This window comes from Berghia stephanieae, chromosome 2 (assembly GCF_034508935.2).
Source record: "Berghia stephanieae isolate SIO BIC M18660-M18661 chromosome 2, UCSD_Bste_1.3, whole genome shotgun sequence".
NCBI lineage: Eukaryota > Metazoa > Mollusca > Gastropoda > Nudibranchia > Aeolidiidae > Berghia > Berghia stephanieae.
Genome location: NC_088361.1, coordinates 38,111,402 through 38,133,504, shown reverse-complemented (window position 1 = coordinate 38,133,504; position 22,103 = coordinate 38,111,402). Strand labels below are relative to the sequence as shown.

Genomic DNA, 22,103 nt, shown 5'->3' with positions numbered 1-22,103 from the left:
CTCTCTCTCTCTCTCTCTCTCTCTCTCTCTCTCTCTCTCTCTCTCTCTCTCTCTCTCTCTCAATCAATAAATATAGGGAGAAAGACTATCTATTAAATTGTTTAATAATCTTTAACAATGGGTTCTATGTTTGCTTTGTTTTTAAGGGTTTTACAGCGCTTGCAACACATATCATTGAGGTCATAATATTAGCGCCAGTTAAAAGGAAGAAAATGGGATAGTAACAAGTTCTAGAATTACAATTAAAGCACCCAAGAAAAGGTAAGACAAAGGGGAATTGGTTCAAATAGGAAACATGTAGATTCCAAGAGCACACTATCAAAGTACTTAGTTTGAGATCACCTAAATGTCTCACCCAAACACAAGCACATGTCTCCGCTAAGAGGAATACACTCAAATGTTTACAAATCATATATAATACGTAAACAAAACATAATACAGGACATAACAGAGAGATGATTTACAAGGAAAAAAATATCATCTCCCAAAACTCTTAACTATACATTTGACTATCTCCCTCCAAGCCAGGGTATCCGGCCAGGGCCTGGACTAAACCAAGTAATCTCATTCCAATGTCCAAGACAAAGACAGAAAGCAAGTTGGAAAACAGATATAGGGGATAGAATACACAACAAGTACAGTAGAACTCGGAAATAGCGAGTTCGACGGGTCCACTCCTGATTACTCTCTATTTCCGAGTTCTCGCTATTCCCGAGTTGCCAGGAAAGGTTATAATATTGCTGGTTATTCCCCTCAGTGTGTAATTTGAGTAAAAGCCGTCGCCCCTATTTCAATTTCTTCACAGAAGTGGCAGAATGCTTGGTTTTTTGTTGTTTTGTTTTTATTTTTGTGTTTTTTTTTCAAGTAAAATCATGACTTGAAAAAAAAACAAGAACATAGAAGTGCGTGTGTGCGTGTGCGCGCGAGTGTTTGTATGCACTTGGCATGTTTGATGAGGTAAGCAAGCGCATCACTCAATCACTGACCCATTGAAATAATGGTTCCACACTCCCCTCTCTCGCTGATCGTGTCGTTCGTTAACGAATGCTACTCGCTGACCGATGCTGCGAAGTGAGGCATGGTGACATGTGCTTACCTCGCGCGTCGCAGTGGCACCACATTGGGTGAATAATTGACCCCCACCCCCAATACACACACAAGCACACAAACCCAACCCTCACCCAAATTTGTTTCGCCTATTATGTAGCCCTACTACTACAGACTAGGCTACTATGTAATATTACTCGTAACGAAAAATAAGAAAAGAAAAGAGGCTAGGCTAAAAATATTTAAATTGCCATTGTCTCTGGTTTTGCTTTACTTCGTTCAGTCCTAGGCTGGGGCAGGAAATGCTCGTTATTTCCGAGTTGACCTCTTTTTCATACTCGCTACTTTCATGCTCATTTTATTGACTCAAATAAGGGGAAAAAACGGGGATTTAGATTTTACTCGCTATTTCCGAGTTCTCGCTATTTCCGAGTACGTTACTTTCATGTTCTACTGTACCTCCCTGCCCACTATGGGAGGTCAGGAACCTCACCCAGAACAATAGGTTCTATAAATTAATTACGAATAAAATAATAGAGGTTGACTAGGTAAGTGGGGTCCACATTTTATATTTTCTTGGAAGTGAGTGAAGATTTCTATATGGTTTGGATCTGATATACCCTCAGCAGCCAGCGTTATATTTAAGTAAAACTATAGTGCTAACCTAAAAAAAATGGCAAGGACGGCAAAATGGCAATAAATAAACATTTTAAAAAAATAAATAAAAATGTAAAATTGAATATATATAAGTATTTGTTTTGTTTTTAGTGTTTTTACAGCGCTTGCAACATTTTTTTGTCATTTTCGCCCCATAAAAAATGGAAGATGAAGAAAAGCTGACATAACTTACTAAAAACATCCCACAAAAAGGAAGACGAAGAGAGCAGAAATAGATTAAAGAGCAATCCATCCGTCTCGTTTGCTACCATCTCAAAAAGCCAATTGTACATATCAACCAAGTAAAAATAATACAAGGATGTTTACAAAAAATATAATATATAATTTTTTACAAAAAGATTATCAATCTCCCAACAAGGCCCAGGCAAAATCAAATAGTTTCTTTCCATAATAAGGAAACAAAGCCATATGAAAAGGGCAAATGAGTGTGGAACAATGAAGAACCCACCAGCTCAGAATAACAACAGTTCCTTTGCCTGCAGGGGAATTTCTCACATCGCCCAAATACTCTTTGACCTTGGACTGGGTGGTATAAATATTTCACTTTAGATATCATTTCATTTACTATCTATTTCTTTCTTACTAACTATTCCATAAACATCAATTAATAGAATTTTCTAACTGTCAAAGCACATTCATACATTGGAAATATTAAATTAAAGGGGAGGGTCACGATAACAAATTAAATATATCACAGCAAATTGCACTCTGAAATTTCGAAATATACAATACGTACAGTTAGGATTACATTTACATGTATTATGTCTCGAAATAAATGTTGCATTCCTTCTTTGTCGATTGTTGATAATACGACTGCCAAAGTCTAAAGCATGAAAGTTACTGGTCATTATTTGGTTTGGGAGGTTTTTTTTCCCCTTTTTAACAATGAAAAACTTATGTGTCCTGAAAAAGCAACACAACAGGACTAGATAATAGCGTAATATGAAATGGAGGATAGGAGAAATGTAACCAGTATCTTGTGTTTTTTTTTTAATGCCTCCCTCAGAAATTCACCGAAAATGAAACATATATTTGTAGAATAAATAAAAATCCCAAATATGAAGTATAAAATCTAAATTATTAGGTGATAGACATGAGATTTCTGCCCATGGGTCAGATTCAGTGTGGGTGCGCAACTGGATGCGCGGGTTGACGGAGGCAGGAAAACAATAACAAACCCCACATGGTTGTCATTACCTCCACCATCATTCTAGCTCACGGTTTGTTGTTTGTTTTTATTGTTTTTAAGGGTTTTACGGCGCTTGCAACACATTTAGGTTATATCAGCGCCAATAAAAAGGAAGAAAATGGGATAGTAAAAAGTTCTAGAATTACAATTAAAGCACCCAAGAAAAAGTAAGACAAAGGGGAATTGGGAACAAATAGGGATCAGATGTAGATTCCAAGAGCATACCACCAATGTACTTAGTTTGAAATCACCTACAAGTCTCATCCAGACACAAGCACAAAATCCAACAAAGAGGAACACACTCAAATGCCTACATTATACATTCAAAATAAAAATAACAATGCATAACAGAGAGATGATTTACAAGGAAAAAAATATCATCTCCCAAAACAATAACTATGCATTTGACTGTTTCCCTCCCAGCTAGGATTCCGGCCAGTGCCAGGACAAAACCGAGTAATCTCATTCCTAGACAAAGACAGAAAGCATGTTGGATAACAGATATAAGGGGATAGAAGACACAGTATGTACCTCCCTGCCCGCTATGGGAGATCAGGATCCCCACCCAGACGGTTTGTGGAAAGCACTTCATTACAGGCATGTAATAGTGAATCAAGTTTTTGTTTTGAACATTTCTATTATTATTCTTTGTAGATTGACCCATATTAAAAGAAACATACAAACAAAAAAGGCATGACCAGTCACTCACAATGCAGTGTAGTGTGTAGACAGTAACACAGTATGGTGAACATGACTGACACTGACATTGGGGTCGGAATGTCGGAACCTATGACTATGAGTCGTTCGCAACTCTGCCTCACTTATTCGTTTAATCAGTCAATTTAATTTTTATTAAGCTTGCGTAAAACATACAAACAAAAAAGGCATGACCAGTCACTAACAATGTAGTGTAGTGTATAGACAGTAACACGGTACGGTGAACATGAATGACACTGGGATCAGAATGTCGGAACCAAGTAGTCGTTCACAACTCAGCCTCGTGTACTCATTTAATCAGTCAATTTAATAATATTATTATTATTATTATTATTATTATTATTATATAATAATAATAATAATAATAATAATAATAATAATAATAGTAATAATAATAAGTGCGTTCAATGAAATCCCAATCATGGTTGCCCAAATAAAACTGGTGCTAGAATCCCGACAACCTGTCTAAACGAATGTTGTTTGTACGATACATACTAACAAAACGTTCAATATCGGGGGCAGAAAATATGCGTTTGGTTTTATGAAATTAAAACATTAGTTCCACATTGTTCTTTGATGTTATTTGTGGTTGCATTTGCTTTGAAACTTACACATTATATTGTCTACCATTATTTACAAAATATTTCTGGTACTCGTATGCATGTGTAGTCAACGGACCACCGGTCAAACATGTTCTTTATTATTATATCATTAATTTTGGCTTGGCATCTTACATATGTGAATTTGACAGGTTGTTATGGATCGTAATTATAACATTAAGTGATTTTTAAACACTTTTTACGGCGTTTTAAATGTCTTTCTTGCATTCATTGCCGAGCACCTCCACTTTTCTGTTACTATTTTAACGATCAGCTGATTTTCTCTTGCCTCCCCTTTATTTTCGTGGACTTTTTTCAGAACGAGGCGTGGGAGTGGGTAATAAGATGATTTACAAGCAAAAATAATCATTGGTTTGGATTAGAATAAAAAATGGATCTCGTATTACATTTTTTCAGTTTCTTATTCTGCATTACTTTCAATCCTCTTACTCTCTGTAAGAAATTTGATATTGACAGAGGCTACGTTACAGGAATAACAGTTACTGAGCTCCACATGTCGGGATTCTTTAGTCCAAACATCATTATCAATGTCATATCGATATAAGTCCTTATTTTCTACAGTAATTCCTCTCCTAGAAATACCAGCTCTTGAATGCACATGTTTGACCCCTCCACACACATAAATATAGTTCCTTACTCCAACAACTGATAACAATTTTCTGTGCTTTGGAAAATCTGCACAAAAAGTCCATCTCGGTCGCTCTGGATCAAATTGAAAAACATTGCTAATGTATCCGTGACTCGTTATCCCACCCAACAAGTATATTTTATCCTTGTAGTTAATGGCTGTAGCCTGTGCAATAGATGTAGGTATATTTGAATCCAGCAGTGCCCATTGATTTGTCCTATATCTGTATTGTAAAACAATAGGCAAACACTGGCACTCTTCGTCTTGACCACCAAAAAGAAAAGCAGAATCTTTGACTGTCACAGATGCTTGCAGAGCAAGTTTCAGAGGCATAGTGTCAAATTCATTCCATGATTCCATTTCAGTGTCATAGCACCAAGTTTCATCTGTTGGAGGATGTCTAGGGTACTGCTGAAATCCCCCAAAAACGTAAATCTTCCCTTCAAAACAAGTCACAGAAAAGCCACATTTCCCAGTAGGCATGTGTGGCTTTGCAATCCATACCTTATTTTTTTGCTCATACTGTAATAAAGCATTTGATGCTTTACCACCCTCCCTTTGAAAATGGTAATCATCGTAGAATATACCACCGATACAAAATATTTCATTTTGGGGTGTTACTACAAGTCTGTACAAATCTAATTTGAATTTGAAATCAAACGAAGGATGAGGCTCAATACTATAGTAACATTTGTAAGTATCAAGGTCTACACAAGTAAAAGCTCTGTCGTTGAAGCAAAATGCACCACCAGAGAAAATCAGCATGTCTTTCATGAACATTCCAAGTCGTGCATTTGTGTTGAATGGACTTGGCTGTCCTTCTTTTTGGAAATTGGGCAATCTTTTCAAAAGATGGGAACATATGTCATTCTCTGAGACCAAAATATTTTGTAAAACAGTCTTTTCTATGTAGTCTGATTGAATCAGTGAAAATCTGATGCATAAAAATAATGGAAACAAATCCTTCTTCCTCGTTTCCAGATCATGTTTTATCCAAATTATAATGGCTTCAAACACAGTTTTTTCATTTGCGATGTTCAAGTCATCAGACTTCAAAAGTGTTGAGAGAGACGAAAGGTCCAGCATGCAAAATTGATGGGTCAGATATAAATCTGAGAAATTCTCTAAAACATAACTTTCAGCTTTCCCTTTCAATAATGGCAGGCACATAAAATCAGCAAACATAAGGACTTCAAGGCAGTTTTCAACACAAAGAGCACCAGACATGTACTCAATGCAAAAGTTGAGTAATGGTTCAATCTGTAAAATAGAAAATAATAATGATTATAATAATAATAATAGCAATAACAACTCAAATAAATATAAAAATAATGGTAATAATAATAATAATAATAATAATAATAATAATAGTTAATAATAAAAATAATAATAACAATATAATAATAATAATAATAATAGTAATAATAATAATAATAATAATAATAATAATAATAATAATAATAATAATAATAATAATAATAGTAATAATAATAATAATAATAATAATAATAATAAACAAAAATAATAATAATAATAAAAATAATGATAATTATGATGATGATCATCATCATCTTCTTGTTTTAACTTGTTTTAAAATCTGTCATTAAATCAGTCTTTAAAGATCTGAAAATATGTGTAAGAAGCGTTTCATTCACACTTTTTCAGATCTTTATCTTACACTAAGTGCCTGCTCCCTAATTTGTAACTTTGATATTTTCAAAATCAATTTTCGTATAATGATCACTGGCATGCAACTTGTAGATGAAAGGTTTAAATTGTGCTGTGGTCAGCACAAAGTTGAGTCCTTAGATAAAACTCTGTACTTATCTTCTCATCATACTTGGAGTGTAAAATGAAATCCTGGTCAGTAAGAGTGTTGTCTCTGAAAAAATAATTATAATAGCGCTTTACCAGCACCTGCTCCTAAATTTTTCAATTTCATATTTCAAATCAAATGTGCAAAATGGAGCATACTCTCATTTCTTGGTCCTCGTCGTATGATATTAAGTAGTGCTTCAGGGCCATTAGCCTCATGGAGCTGGAGTTTATCCCGGTTTCAATAGAGTGAAACAACCATAGCAATTGTTTTCTATCCTTTGACTAGGACGCCAGTCTATCACAAAGTACTTTCCACCAGCTCTAACAGAACCAGCTTCCAAATCTGCTGGGTTTCCAGAAAAAAAATCTCGATCTCACTCGGGATCGATCTTGGTCACTCCACATCATCTCATTCATCTGTAGTGTTTCATTCATCCTGTTTGTTGATAAAGGGGAAACCCGAAACGGCCACTCTATCTGTTTTCGTAATTAAATTGAAGTTTACATTCAATTTCACATTGTTATTTATCATTCAGTAAACAATGGCAGTGATAGCTAAACTAAGCAACCTAAACAGGTATTACTGTTTATGGTGCGCGTTTAACTAAAATATAGACACACTCAACACACAACTATGTAAAACCTTAAATATTTAAAGTTAAAGCCGGAATGAGGGAATCTAGTAAGAACTAATCACTGAACAAAGAGCAGAGGGACGTTGACTTCATTCTCTCTATTGTTTGTAAACCTATGTTTATCCAATTGCTTTGAGGGTGTGTCACAAATACTGTGTTTTGATTGGACAAAAATCTACAGGTCAATTGTATACACCTTAAAATTTTTTTTTTTAAATTGAGCTTTTATATAGCGCAATATCCACTAAATGTACTCAAAGCGCTTTACAAGGGGTCCCTGACCAACAGCAACACGTAACATGTAGAACGAAACATGACGCCTGTTAGGCGATATTATAATTTTTTTCTGACAGGGACAACGCTGTCAATGGCCAGGTACTCGGTTTACACCTGAGTACAGTGAGAGAATGGGAGTGAAGAGCCTTTTCCAAGGACTCAACTATGTGCCGAGCGAGGCTTAAACCGGGGACCTTCCAATCCGAAAGCGAGTGTCATACCCCAAGACCACATAGCACATAACACCTTGTTATTGAAGCTGAAAAAAATAGACTGAGGCTGTGGAACACATTTTTTTGGTATAAAAATTAGATTAAGAAGAATAAAAGGTGAACACCTGCAACATGTTGGCAGCTGAAATGAGGGCTTGCACATTATCATCATTCACATCAATATCTCCACTGTACATAAACCGGATGACGTCTTGTAAAACAGGTGCAGTCATATTATGTAAAGCAATTACTTTTTCTGTGCCTCCGGATTCAAAAGCAAACATTGCCCTGACGAAAGTTGGAGGGGGGAGGGGATAAAACCAAAACAAAAGAAATTAAAGTATTTGTCATTGTAACCTTGGAAATTTTGCTTTTTAATGAGAAAAATACACAGATTTTAAAATGTTTGCCTGTCATGGTGTGCCCTATGAATTTCAATTGTCAGTATTTAAAAGGTTTTGCTGTAACTGTAAGTTTCACTCGTTTCTTGTAATAATGATAGATTCTTATACAGTGGAAATCGAATATGACGGGGATTGTGGGACTAGCAAGAAATCCCTGTTGTATCCGAGTCCCATTATACCATGCATACGTTATTGAATGGGAGCCAATAATGAAGGAAATAAAAAATGCAAGGAACACATTTTGAGTTATCTCCCTAAGTAAAAGTAAATAAATCAGACGTGACTGTGGCTTCCATTCCTCTAACTTCTCCCCACCATCACCATAGAACAAAAGGTGAATTGAAACAGTGTAACAGTTAAATTCTATCATTTTCCTTTCCTATGATTTCCACCCATCCCAATCCCGTCACTGATAGCCACTTACCAATAACTGCACTTCAAAATGTAAGTAGCGCACCATCCCAATGATAAAAAAAAGTCAGCCTCAGGCTTCATATTGAATAAAACACTCACTTCTCATTAGTCACAGTTACCTAATCAGTCATAAGTCGTACACCCCTCACTCTAGGCATAATTCATGTTAAAATAAATATTACACTGTTATAGCCATGAATGATTCATATCAATTATATAAGTTGTAGAACAGGTATTTTAAAATCTCCCATTGCAACGGAGCTCCTGTTGCATCCGAAGGAGTTGTTCGCGAACTGTACTGTATAAATCTGTATCTCTGCTGCTTCTAATCTCTTTGCATGTCTTATCAATTGTCCACATTTCTGCCCATGCACATTTTTAGCATTTTCTTTTGTGTTATGAGAGAGGGGTGACATTCATCATTATATTGCACAAGTTCTTGAATTTGAATGCCCCCTCTGCTAATCCTATTTTTAATTTGATTTCTAAATTGCACCCAATGCTATAAATGTCCTTATGTAACTGAGGCTACGGAGTAGAAGTAGTAGTAGTAGTAGTAGTAGTAGTAGTAACAAGCTAACAATTGGGTTGAGCAGGCTGGGAGAGACTTACTGAAACAGCCATGACTTACTTGAAATATGGACTGCATGCAACCAATACACTTTTGTGGACTTTAAATTGTTTATTCTCTGCTTCCACAGTTGTGTCACATAGAATTTGGTCTTCATACAGATTTAGCAAACCTTCAACCAAGGCTTTTTGTTGAGAATCCCTCAGACCTCCTTGTAGTGTAGTTGTCATCTCGACGATCATAGATTGAGGGCTTCAGATGACCCAGATATTAATCTGTTTGAAGAGTAAAGAAAAGAGAGTAGAGGCCAGCTGACTTTAAAAACGGAATGCTCCAATGGAATCATTAACCATATCCTTTTTTTTTTTTTAAATTACAGCTCAGAAACGTTATTTGTTGATTTGTTATGGGCAGCATGACTCAGCGGTATGGTCTTTGCTTCGCACCCGAAAGGTACCGAGTTCTATGAGTTCTATCACCCGCCACTGCGCTGTGTGACCTTGAGCAAGTCACCTCGCCCGAGCTCAATTTGCGGCGCTGCACTGCTACTGATGTCTGGGTTAATCCAATCTTCCACTGTCTGACCAGTAATCAGGAGGTCAGAGGTTCGATTCCCAGTCAAAGTCGACTGATTTTTTGGGATGATTTTTTTCTTGCATTTTTCTTTCTTGCTTTGTCTGGCACCATTCATACTCACTTGTTCAGTTCTTTGTGAATTTATTCACGAAAGGTCCTAAGAATTATCCACATTGTTTTGACATCAACAAATTGTCACTCGAGTGATGAAAAAGCTCTCAAACCAATTGTAAATGTAATTTATTTTTTTTACAATTTTTCTCTCAGCAGCACTTCCAGGTTTGTGGTATACCTAATTACTGTCTCTGATCTTCCTATCTAAACATGAGCTTTTTTTAGCTTTTATATTGCGGTATCCACTAAACGTACTCAACACGCTTTACAAAGGGTCCCTGACCACCAACAACACGAGCAACATGTAAAAAAAGGCATGTGCTTATTTGCTTTTTGATAACCCAAATTGTTATAGGCTCTTTGATGTACTCTCAAACTAACGTAAAATATTGTCCATTACAACAATGTTAAATCAAGCCATTTGTGCGGCTATGTGGTCTAGTGGTATGACACGCCTTTGGATCAAAAGGACCTGGGTTCGAGTCTCACTTTGAGCGGTGCATAGTTGAGTTCTTGGAAAAGGCTCTTCACTCACATTCTCTCACCATACTCAGGTGTAAAATGAGTTCCTTGCCGTTAACACAGCATTATCTCTGTCCAACCCCCCCCCCCCCAACCTTCTCCCCCGTAATATCCCCAACAGGTGATGCTGTTGGCTCGGGACCACTTGTAAACCTATGAGCACGTTTAGTGGACATTGTGATATATAAAATCTCAATTTTTTTTTTCTTTTAACTATAATTTTATTAGCGTTTGACAATCAGACGCGCAAATATGTGAATGTGCAAATAATATGTGTCCTATCTGCTCTCTGGAGAGAAGTATTTTCCGTGCTACATTGTCATCGTATTAGTAAAAGATTACGGTCGAAAATTGAAGATCGTAAAAGCGTAAGTCCTGCCTTTTAAAACAGTTTAAATTAAAAGATGCATCTGCTTTATCTCAAGGTGCATTCCAAGGCCCAAACTCTATTCAGTTACTGATGAATTACAAAAGTTTTGGTCACTTACATTTAATTGTAGACGTCGTCTAAAAACTTAACTGTAAATTGATATAAACTTAATATATTGCTGACATAAATAGTGTTAAAGGAACGGATAAAAGATACTTTACATAATTTAAGTAATTGCCGTGAGCTTGCCTCCATGCCTCATAGTCATAGTGTTTGAGAATACTACCGAAAATGGAAACAATAAACCCAAAAATTTAAGAGTAATTCCCCTTATTTCTTAGAAATGGGATATTTCTCGAGATCGACATTATGCTGACGTTGTTACTAATAATATTACTTGGGCTTAATATTCCTGTTCATGTCTTATCATCATCTAGTCAGGTGATCCTGCGTAGGACGTTGCTTCCCGAACTTTCTTGCGAAACAGATTGCGGTTTTCCGCCAGTCTACTTGCTTGAGTTGTTGTCATTCCCAGCCATTCACATATATCTTGTTCCCAGCTTCTTGTTGGTCTACCTCTTCCTCTCTTGCCGTCTACCCTTGTCTGCAGAATGTGCTTTTCTAATGATTCGTGGCGAGTCGTGTGGCCAAAATAGTTCAGTTTCAATTTCTTTACAGTTTGAAGAAGAATTGGTGATTTTATTCCGATCCTTCTCAGGACTTCTTTGTCTTATAACTTATATCTCCTAAAATTTACTTTATATATTTATATATATATGACGAATAATACTTGTTTGCACTGCTGTTGACATGGCTTTCAATCTTGTATGTATATATTATGCATTATTATATTATTATGAACGAAAGGGTGAGGCTTCGTATGGGAACAAAACAGACAATGGACGTTTCGGGTACAAACCCTTCGTCAGCACAACAATACACAAATAAACGTGGAAAACAAATAAAATATAATGAAAAATAACTTGTATCGTCTGTACTCAATGGTGGTTGCAGTATGAATGAAATGTTAGCGTGGCGTGGGTAGAGGATAGGGTGCCCCAGGGGGGTGATCTAATTGATAAGCAAAGGTCAGCGTCAGGGAACAGAACTTTCCAGACTACTACTACTACTACTACTACTACTACTACTACTACTACTACTACTACTACTACTACTACTACTACTACTACTACTACAACTACTACTACTACTGCTGCTACTACTACTACTACTACTATTACTACTACTACTACTACTACTACTACTACTACTACTACTACTACTACTACTACTACTACTACTACTAATATGTCTTTTATCTTCCATTATAGTCTGGAAAGTTCTGTTCCCTGACGCTGACCTTTGCTTATCAATTAGATCACCCCTCTGGGGCACCCTATCCTCTACCCACGCCACGCTAACATTTCATTCATACTGCAAGCACCATTGAGTACAGACGATACAAGTTATTTTTCATTATATTTTATTTGTTTTCCACGTTTAATTGTGTTTTGTTGTGCTGACGAAGGGTTTGTACCCGAAACGCCCATTGTCTGTTTTGTTCCCATACGAAGCCTTTCCATTTTCACTCTTTCGTTAGTATTTTACGATCACCGGCTTCAGGCAGCCCTTACCGTTTTCTATATTATTATGGTTATCTTCCGCGCGCGCGCGCGCGCGCGCGTGTGTGTGTGTGTGTGTGTGTGTGCGTGTGTGTGTGTGCTTTGCATGTCACGGTTAAAGATATATGTTTGTACACCACATATACATGAGTACATTTAAGTTGAAATACTATCTTTACCACGTGTATCATTATTGTAATCTTTAATCAGTACAGTAGAGTTATGGCATGGCATTACTATTAATATTAAGGGCATTCAGGGGATTTTATCCTATGCCCTATACCATATGTTATGTTATGTTATGTTATGTTTGATATATATATATATATATATATATATATATATATATATATATATATATATATAGAGAGAGAGAGAGAGAGAGAGAGAGAGAGAGTGCTCGACACATTCTTGGAGCGAATTATTAATTATTTGTTCTCACCTCGTTTTTTTACATATGAAAATATTTTTTTTTAAAACGAGGTAAGAACAAATAATTAATATAAATGATATAAGCTAGCCACTGTGGCCTAGGTGCACATTTTAGCAGGTCAAATAATCTAACCCAATAATGGGCTTGATTTAACATTGTTGGTGTATATTCGACAATAATTTGCGTTGGTTTGAAAGTATTTCATTTGCAACAATGAGCCCACAACATTGTGGTTTTCAGCTATCAGGCCTGCCAATAAGTACAAGTCGACTGTTGCCAAATCAATCTATTTTTAAAAAATGTTTTAAATTATTTATGTTCAAAAAGCGGCCTTCATATTTATTTTATTCCACTATTATGGGCACGATAGTCATAAACAAATTTTCACAGAAAAGAGGATGACTTTATCTTTGCGGTGAATGCAAAGCCATTTCGTTCAAAGGAAATGTTAGGTGACATTGCTTTTAAAGTATTTCTCACATAATATTTCCCACAAGAAAGAGACATTTACATGATAAATTTGTGTGATTCTCAGTCGCCTGGATGAGTCAATACCAATATTTGGATGTAGTCATCAGAAAACACACTTCATATTTCCGCGAGTAATTCGAAAAAAAAGTGCTTCAGAGCCATTAGGTCCGTGGAACCGGAGCTTATCCCGGTTTCTATAGCGTAAAACGGACAATAGCAATTATTGCTTGCTACCCTCCTGATTAGACTCTAGTCTATTGTAAAGTGCCTTCCATCAGCTCTAACAGGCCCAGCAATCCCTCCCCCCCCCCCCCCCTCCCCAACTTCACCCGTGTGAAGTGAGTGCTTTACCAATTGAGCTATTGGGACTCCCAATGATTCGAATAAGACATCATATTCTAACCTGTATTAAGTGAGATTTCTTTTCCTTTTACTGTCCGTTTTATGAGGATCCAAGTAGCGTTTAGTTTGATTCACGTTGGCACCCACAGCAGGCTATGGCAGAGTTGGGATATTTTTGTTTCCTATGTATTCTGTGGTGTCATGCTGTGTCCTGAATAAATTGGTCTATGGCATTGTTTTCAAGGGACTGCTTGCGTCGATCAATACCTGCTCAGTGGCGTGGCATGCTTACAGTATAAGGTGGTGCCAGAATCAGAGGAAAATCACTTAAAACATGTTATATTTGTAAATACAAAAGAAAGAAAAAAAAGTATAAGTAAGAAGCGGTATATACCATTTCTCAGTTTTATTAATATTTTTTAAAATACTGTAATCCATTTTTAAAAGATGGATGCGGTGCCGGACACCAAATCAACCAATATAGCCACGCCCCAATACCTGCTCATTATAATATACTCCTCCGAATTTGCCATGGATGAATTAGATTGAAGGTGTTATTGTGCACATTATTATGACAATTATTGTAATTTTTATGCATGCCACGTCTGTAAACGAATTTCCATTTTTTTTGGATGAGTAAAGTATATATTATTATTATTATTATTATTATTATTATTATTATTATTATTATTATTATTATTATTACTATTATTATTATTATTATTATTATTATTATTATTATTATTATTATTATTATTATTATCATCATCATCATAAAAGCATTCAACTGTGATAGCACAGAATTCTTTTATCCGCATAGTCAATTTCATCTTTAAAGAGCACATTTCGCCATTACTTTCAAGTCTAATGAATGCGTTGTGCAAATATCATGTTTTCCCTTGTTCATATAACAGGTCTGAATTTCTGATCGTAGCCATCATGATACATATGTATCACGAAAGCTACGGTATGATGCATACTTTTGTGTAATAAAATGGCGCTTCGTTACTTTTATTTTATTTTATTTTTTTTTTGGTCATTTCAGCGCCAATATAAAGGAAGATGGAAAAGTTTTTAAAATGTATATATTTATAATTAAAACTACCTAGGGAAAAAGTAAGACAAAGGGGGCTTGATCAAATAGGGAACAGAGGTGGATAGCAAGTGCCTATTATCAATGTGCTCAGTTTGAGATCATCCAAAAGTTCCATTTAGACTCACGCACAGATACCGAATAAGAGAAATTGGACTCAAATAGTTACAAAATATTATATTAAAAACAAAATAAAATATAACAAAACAAAACTATAACAGGACATAATAGAGAGATGTTTTACAAGGGGAAAATATCATCCCCTAAAACAGATAATATACATTTACTTTTTTCCCTCTCAGCTAAGGACTCGGGCCATGGAAAAAGCAAGTACAGTAATATCATTCCAAGACAAGGACAAGAAGCAAATCGGAAAAGGAAAATATGTAGACACAGAGGGACAGAAGATAACAAAATCTCTCCACCAACTATGGGAAATTAAAAAAAAACCCATCAGTTATTCCTATCAATTTGTTTTAAGCATGTATTGTACTCTACCGTATTTATTTCTTGGTGAAAATGGTAGAACTTAATATCAGGGGGTCAGGGGGTCCAGTTGGTAGAGCATTCGCTTCACATGCAAATGGACTGTTTGTTTTGTTTTTAAGGGTTTTACGGCGCTTGCAACACATTTAGGTTATATGTTGTTGTTGTTGTTTTTTAAGGGTTTTACGACACTTGCAACACATTTAGGTTATATCAGCGCCAGTAAAAAGGAAGGGATAGTTAAAAATTCTAGAATTACAATTAAAGCACACAAGAGAAAGGAAGACAAAGGGGAGCTGGGAACAAATAGGGGTCAGATGCAGATTCCAAGAGCAAACCATCAATGTACTTAGTTTGAGATCACCTATAAGTCTCATCCGGACACAAGCACAAAATCCAACAAAGAGGAATACACTCAAAACCTTATTGTTGTTTGTTGTTGCTTTAGGTCTCTTCCAACACAATTGAGGTTATATGAGAGACCGCTGAGAAACAAAAAAACAAGCAATCCAACAAAAATAGTACAAATGTAAATCAAAATCATAACCTAAAGATATAAGCTAAATTATAAATAACCAAGAACAAACAGGCAGAAGATTTACAGAAAAAAAAAATATCCCCTGTCAAAAATACAATCACAAACCAAAGAAGCAGGATAGGCTAGTAAAAAGAAGAAACGACATCACTATCGGATCGTACACCCATGCGAACATCATAGGTATATGATTCAAGGGTGATGCTCCCATCCAACCACCCGCCAAGTCAAAACCTTACATTATACATTAAAAATAACAAACATAATAATACATAACAGAGAGATGATTTACAAGGAAAAAATATCATCTCCCAAAACAATAATTATGCATTTGACTGTTTCCCTCCCAGCTAGGACTCATGCCAGGGCCAGGACAAAACCAAGTAATCTCATTCCAAGACAAAGACAGAAAGCAAGTTGGAAAACAGATATAGGGGATAGAAGACACAGCAAGTACCTCCCTGCCCACTATGGGAAGTCAGGAACCCCACCCAGTTAGGTTATATCAGCGCCAGTAAAAATGAAGAAAATGGGATAGTAAAATGTTCTAGAATTACAATAAAAGAACCCAAGAGAAAGTAAGACAAAGGGGAACTGGGAACGAATAGGGATCAGATGTAGATTCCAAGAGCATACCACCAATGTACTTAGTTTGTTTTCGTTTGTTTTTAAGGGTTTTACGGCGCTTGCAACACATTAAGGTCATATCAGCGCCAGTAAAAAGGAGGAAAATGGGATAGTAAAAAGTTTCAGAATTACAATTAAAGCACCCAAGAAAAGGTAAGACAAAGGGGAATTGGTTCAAATAGGAAACAGATGTAGATTCCAATAGCACACCATCAAAGTACTTAGTTTGAGATCACCTAAATGTCTCACCCAGACACAAGCACAGGTCCCCACTAAGAAGAATACACTCAAATGTTTACAAATCATACATAACACGTAAAAAAACATTATACAGTACATAACAGAGAGATGATTTACAAGGAAAAAAATATCATCTCCCAAAACTAACTAAACATTTGACTGTTTCCCTCTCAGTCAGGGTACCCGGCCAGGACCAGGACAAAACCAAGAAATCTCATTCCAAGACAAAGACAGAAAGCATGTTGGAAAACAGGTACAGGGGAATAGAAGACATAGTAAGTACCTCCCTGCCCACTATGGCAGGTACTTAGTTTGAGATCACCTACAAGTCTCGTCCGGACACAAGCACAAAATCCAAAAAAAGAGGAATACACTCAAATGCTTACGTTATACATTAAAAATAACAAATAGGATAATACATAACAGAGAGATGATTTACAAGGAAAAAAATATCATCTCCCAAAATAATAACTATGCATTTGACTGTTTCCCTCCCAGCCAGGACTCCGGCCAGGGCCAGGACAAAACCAAGTAATCTCATTCCAAGACAAAGACAGAAAGCATGTTGGAAAACAGATATATGGGGGATAGAAGACACAGTTTGTACCTCCCTGCCCCCTATGGGAGGGCAAATGGACTGTGATTGATCGGGTGCAGTCTAGAATTTTTCAAAAGACTCCACTCAGCATGTAAAGCATTGACTTATGAAGTAAACACAAGACTGTAGAAAAATAAAATGCAAACAATTTTTTTCAATACAATATTTGAATATGCTTTATTGTCTAATGATACCGTCGATCCCAAACAAAAATGACGTACTAATTAGGAAGAGCATACAGATTCCTTTCCTTGAAAATCAATTGTGTTGGATATGATTAAGTGATCAATAATAATATTGTGATTTCTTAAGAGTGAAATAAAGCCTAATTTATTGTAATCAGATCAATTGGTGAACAGAAAAGATATTAAAAATAATGTATCTTGTCTGAAACATCCCAGCCTCAGCCGGAATATGTGTAGTAAATAGTGATTTATTCAACTTGTATATAATTTATGACATTATAATGAATGCACATACAATTCTTCATGAATTATTAATGATTGAATAAAGATAAATCCCTGAAACCTGAACACATGCAGCACCGGATCCACAATGAAAAGAGAACCATTCAAATGATCACAATCGTGCACATATTGTTTACAAAAACAAACATACTATAGAGAAATAACATTTCACAGGAGATGAATATCATCTCCAACAAAATGATACATCCAATCTGAATGTCTTCCTCTTAGCAAAAGATTTGGCAAGATCAAATTGGTTTCATTCAGTCCATCTAGAAAACAAGCGATGCTTCTTACAATGCACTACAATATATATTATTGTGATAGGTATTGTTACTAATACATATTTGGTGATGAAATCTAAATAAAGGTAGAGCTATTTAATCTCAAACAAAGACTAATTCATAACGTTGCTGCAGATCCGTTCCACAGCTAATTCATATAACAAAGATAACTGGTAAAGCTGAAAACGGCTAATTTAATAATGAACTGGGAAGAATTTGAAATGATATAAATAAAATGTTAATCCCTAGATCTAAACTTTATTGGAAAAAATTTTGCTTATTTCACTTTTTATTTATAATTATGGTTAAACAAAAATATATCTAAATTGATATAGATAATACAATCACTTGCATTAAGGTTTGTTTTGTTTGCTTTTAAGGTCATATCAGCGCCAGTACAAAGAAGAAAATGGAATAGTCAAAATATCCTAGATTTACAATTAAAGCACCCAAGAAAAATTAAGAAAAAAAGGTAATTGGTTCAAAGAGGGAACAGATGAAGATTCCAAGAGCATATCATCAATGTACTTAATTTTGAGATCACCTTAAAATCTCAACCCGATACCAGCATAGGATCCCACTAAGAGAAACACACAGAATATATAATTAACAGTACATAACAGAGAGATGATTTAGAAGGAAAAAAAATATCCTCTCCCAAAACTATAACTAAACACTTGACTGTTTCCCTCCCAGTCAAAGACTCCAGCCAGGGCTGGGACAAAACTAAGTAATCCCATCAAGACAAAGACAGAAAGCAACTCGGAAAAAAGATTAGAAGACACATCGTGATCTCCTGCCCACCATGGGAAGTCAAAGGACTCCGCCCAGATGCATTAAGGTTTAATAGTTTTTACAGTATTAACTTAATGGACAAGTTAGGTGTGTATGGAGCATAACAGATTCCTTCTTTTTTTTTTTTTTTGGATAGCAAACCTTGTAAAATGGATGAAACAAAATGTTAGTCAAATGAGTATTAGATAAATATGTAATTATAAGTATGTAATAGCAACAGTATAAAATGTCATTGCAGTCATTATCATTATCATTAGTTTATGGACAAATCATAAATTCCTTGAGATTATATGAATTGAACAAGGCTATACAAATATTATCACCAATTCGGACTGTAGTTTTGTGAGAATTCAAGTGTGTTATGAAAAAAGCTTCAATGTGTGATTCTAACACAAAGACACATGAACATGAGAAAAATCTCACATGATGTCGAAACTGAACGAGACCTTATTATTCCAGATAAAGATATATTTTTAAAAATTTAAACTTGAACTGGCACCATAGTGTGGCTGGATGGCTCAGTGGCTAATGTGACAGCTCGCTGATATCTCACTGTCTCTCTCTCTCTCTCTCTCAGCCAGGCTGAGGTGAGGGTGCAGTATCAGTTGGATCCCAGGTTGGCTCTGACACTATGATATTTTTATTCTCTGACTTCATCTGGCACTTCTCTATACCCTAAATTTCTCATCATTATTGATACAAGTACCCGCTCCACACTTTTTCTAAACATTTAGAAAGTAGAGACGGCTCGAACCTAACCCTATATATGAAGGGATGGTTTATAAGGGTAAAAAAATCACCTTCAAATAATTTTTAAAAAATTATAATATGAATATTTTTAAAAGACATCAATTTGGAAAAGACCAATGGAAGGGCCCGGGCAATATTTCAGAACAAGGACACAGGAAGGGACAAATGAGGATAGAGGGGTTAACAAAATATGGACCGATATTGTTTGTTTTTATGTTTTTAAGGGTTGTACGGCGCTTGCAACACATTTAGGTTATATCAGTGCCAGTAAAAAGGAAGAAAATGGGATAGTAAAAAGTTATAGAATTACAATTAAAGCACCCAAGAGAAAGTAAGACAAAGTGGAACTGGGAACAAATAGGGATCAGATGTAGATTCCAAGAGCATACTACCAAAGTACTTAGTTTGAGATCACCTATAAGTCTCATCCGGACACAAGCACAAAATCCAACACAGAGGAATACACTCAAATGTTTACATTATACATTCAAAATAACAAATATAATAATACACAACAGAGAGATGATTTACAAGGAAAAAAATATCATTTCCCAAAACCATAACTATGCATTTGACTGTTTCCTCCAAGCCAGGACTCCGGCCAGGGCCAGGACAAAACCAAGTAATCTCATTCCAAGACAAAGACGGAAAGCATGTTGGAAAACAGATATAAGGGGATAGAAGACACAGTATGTACCTCCCTGCCCACTATGGGAGGTCAGGAACCCCACACAGGGACCGGTATTGACCACCCACTACCCCCACTCACCTCCAATTGAGAGAATAGCCTACATTTATACCTACAAGAGACACCCATCAACTACCGATGACAAACCTCAAATTGAATTATTTTACAAATATAGACTTAATAAAAACCGTAAATAGATAACTGGTCATCCGACATGTGATATAATTGCATCATTTGTGGTTCAAAGAACACAACCAATTGAATAAATGGTAAAAACGTGGAAGCAACATATGCACTTTTTGTTACTTAAGTACTTCAAGTTAAGAAAAATTAAGAAAGAATTAACAAAATTTGATTGACGATTTGTTTGTGTAAATGAGAGTCTCAGAATAAGTTATGAATGATGCATAAACCTGACTGCATCATCCATAAAAAAGTAGAAGTTTTTAGGAACAAAAGTTAATAAAAATTAAATTACATTATTATTATCATTATTATCATCATCATTATTATTGTCACAGTAAAGATCATTCACATTTATTTTATTAGTTTTATTTTAGTAAAAACTGAATTCATCTCACTCCAGTTATATTTCGATAGGCTTAGAAAAACTTTACCTTCTAAAAATTAGATCATCTTTCCTTTAATAGCCTTCCCTAGATTTAATTTCAAATTAGTGAATACGTTTCGTTCTACATTCTGTCACGTAGTCACTTATTATAAAAGCTGATAGGTCTAATATTCTACACTCACTTCTGTCTACAATCTATGCCGAATGGCCAGCCGCTCCATTCCTCACATTATATATTTGAAGATTTTTATCTTTTGGGACTTTGTGGATACTCTTATCTCCACCATCAAGACGCCGGAGATTTTGCTTTTGACAGTGCAGTCTTTGACAGATCAAGAATCAAACCTGAGCCCGCCGTCGGAGGAATAGATAATTCAACACTTCTCAACTGCCTGGAGTGGAGCCTTACAAACCTGATATTATATATCATAAGTTTCGTAATATCTTCACATTTCTATTTGTAACTGCCATAATCATTATTCATCTCATTTAATTAAATTTCATCTTTCTTTTTATTACATCTTAAACAAATCGTTAATTGTTCTTCATTTTAAAGTAACTGGTAAATTATAGGGCCTTATTCTTTTATGCATAGTCGAGTAGCTCTTTACTCATTTGAGACCATGACAATTATTATTATTATAATTAGTATTATTTACTATCATTATAATAATTACCAATATATAATTCGTATACTAACAATTTTCTTTACCATTATCTGTAATATCATTTGGAAGGAAAAAAATATGGAAAACTTTAGAAGCCTATAATAGCAAGACTATAAATGATGTAAGTCTGAAATTTAACAAAACCATTTTTTGAAATCTAAGTACACAAATTTTAGAGAAATAATGTTGAAAAATGTTGATTCCAGTTGTTTTAATAGATGCAATGCATATTTGCCATATCAAAAATTTGGGATGTGATTCTTAATTTTGATCCCAGATTTTATTTTATGGCAATGCATAACCTTTTTTTCTGTAATCGAATCAAATGTGATTTATGCTTTATATTGAAAATTATGTAACATTGTTAGGAGAAAAGACTTATTCCGGATTCTATCCCAATTGGTTTTTTTTTTTTCAACAAGATGGAGTAATTTTCATTACTAGTGACACAACACTGCTAAAAACAAGACACAAATTTAGAAACATTCAATATTGTTATTTTTCACGGGACTTTGGTATAACCAACATAATTTCTTAACTAATAGAGGATTTTTAATTAAACTTGGCATGTATCAACTGAAAGTTTGTTTTGTTCTTGTTGCTTTTAAATTTACTGCTTCGAATTGAAACGGGGTTATACTC

The 22,103-nt window shown here is 35.3% G+C and overlaps 1 protein-coding gene across 1 annotated transcript; it reads right to left on the bottom strand.

Moving 5' to 3' along the window:
• On the bottom strand, positions 1 to 11,069 carry LOC144964831 (kelch-like protein 40). The gene is made up of 4 exons (XM_078899488.1): positions 11,013 to 11,069; positions 9,270 to 9,484; positions 7,946 to 8,108; positions 1 to 6,139 (listed from the first exon to the last, which is right to left on the bottom strand). Exons 2-4 carry the CDS (start codon positions 9,449 to 9,451, stop codon positions 4,652 to 4,654), a joined length of 1,833 nt encoding a protein of 610 aa, XP_078755614.1. The 5' UTR covers positions 9,452 to 9,484; positions 11,013 to 11,069; the 3' UTR covers positions 1 to 4,651.
• Positions 11,070 to 22,103: the final 11,034 nt, after the last annotated feature.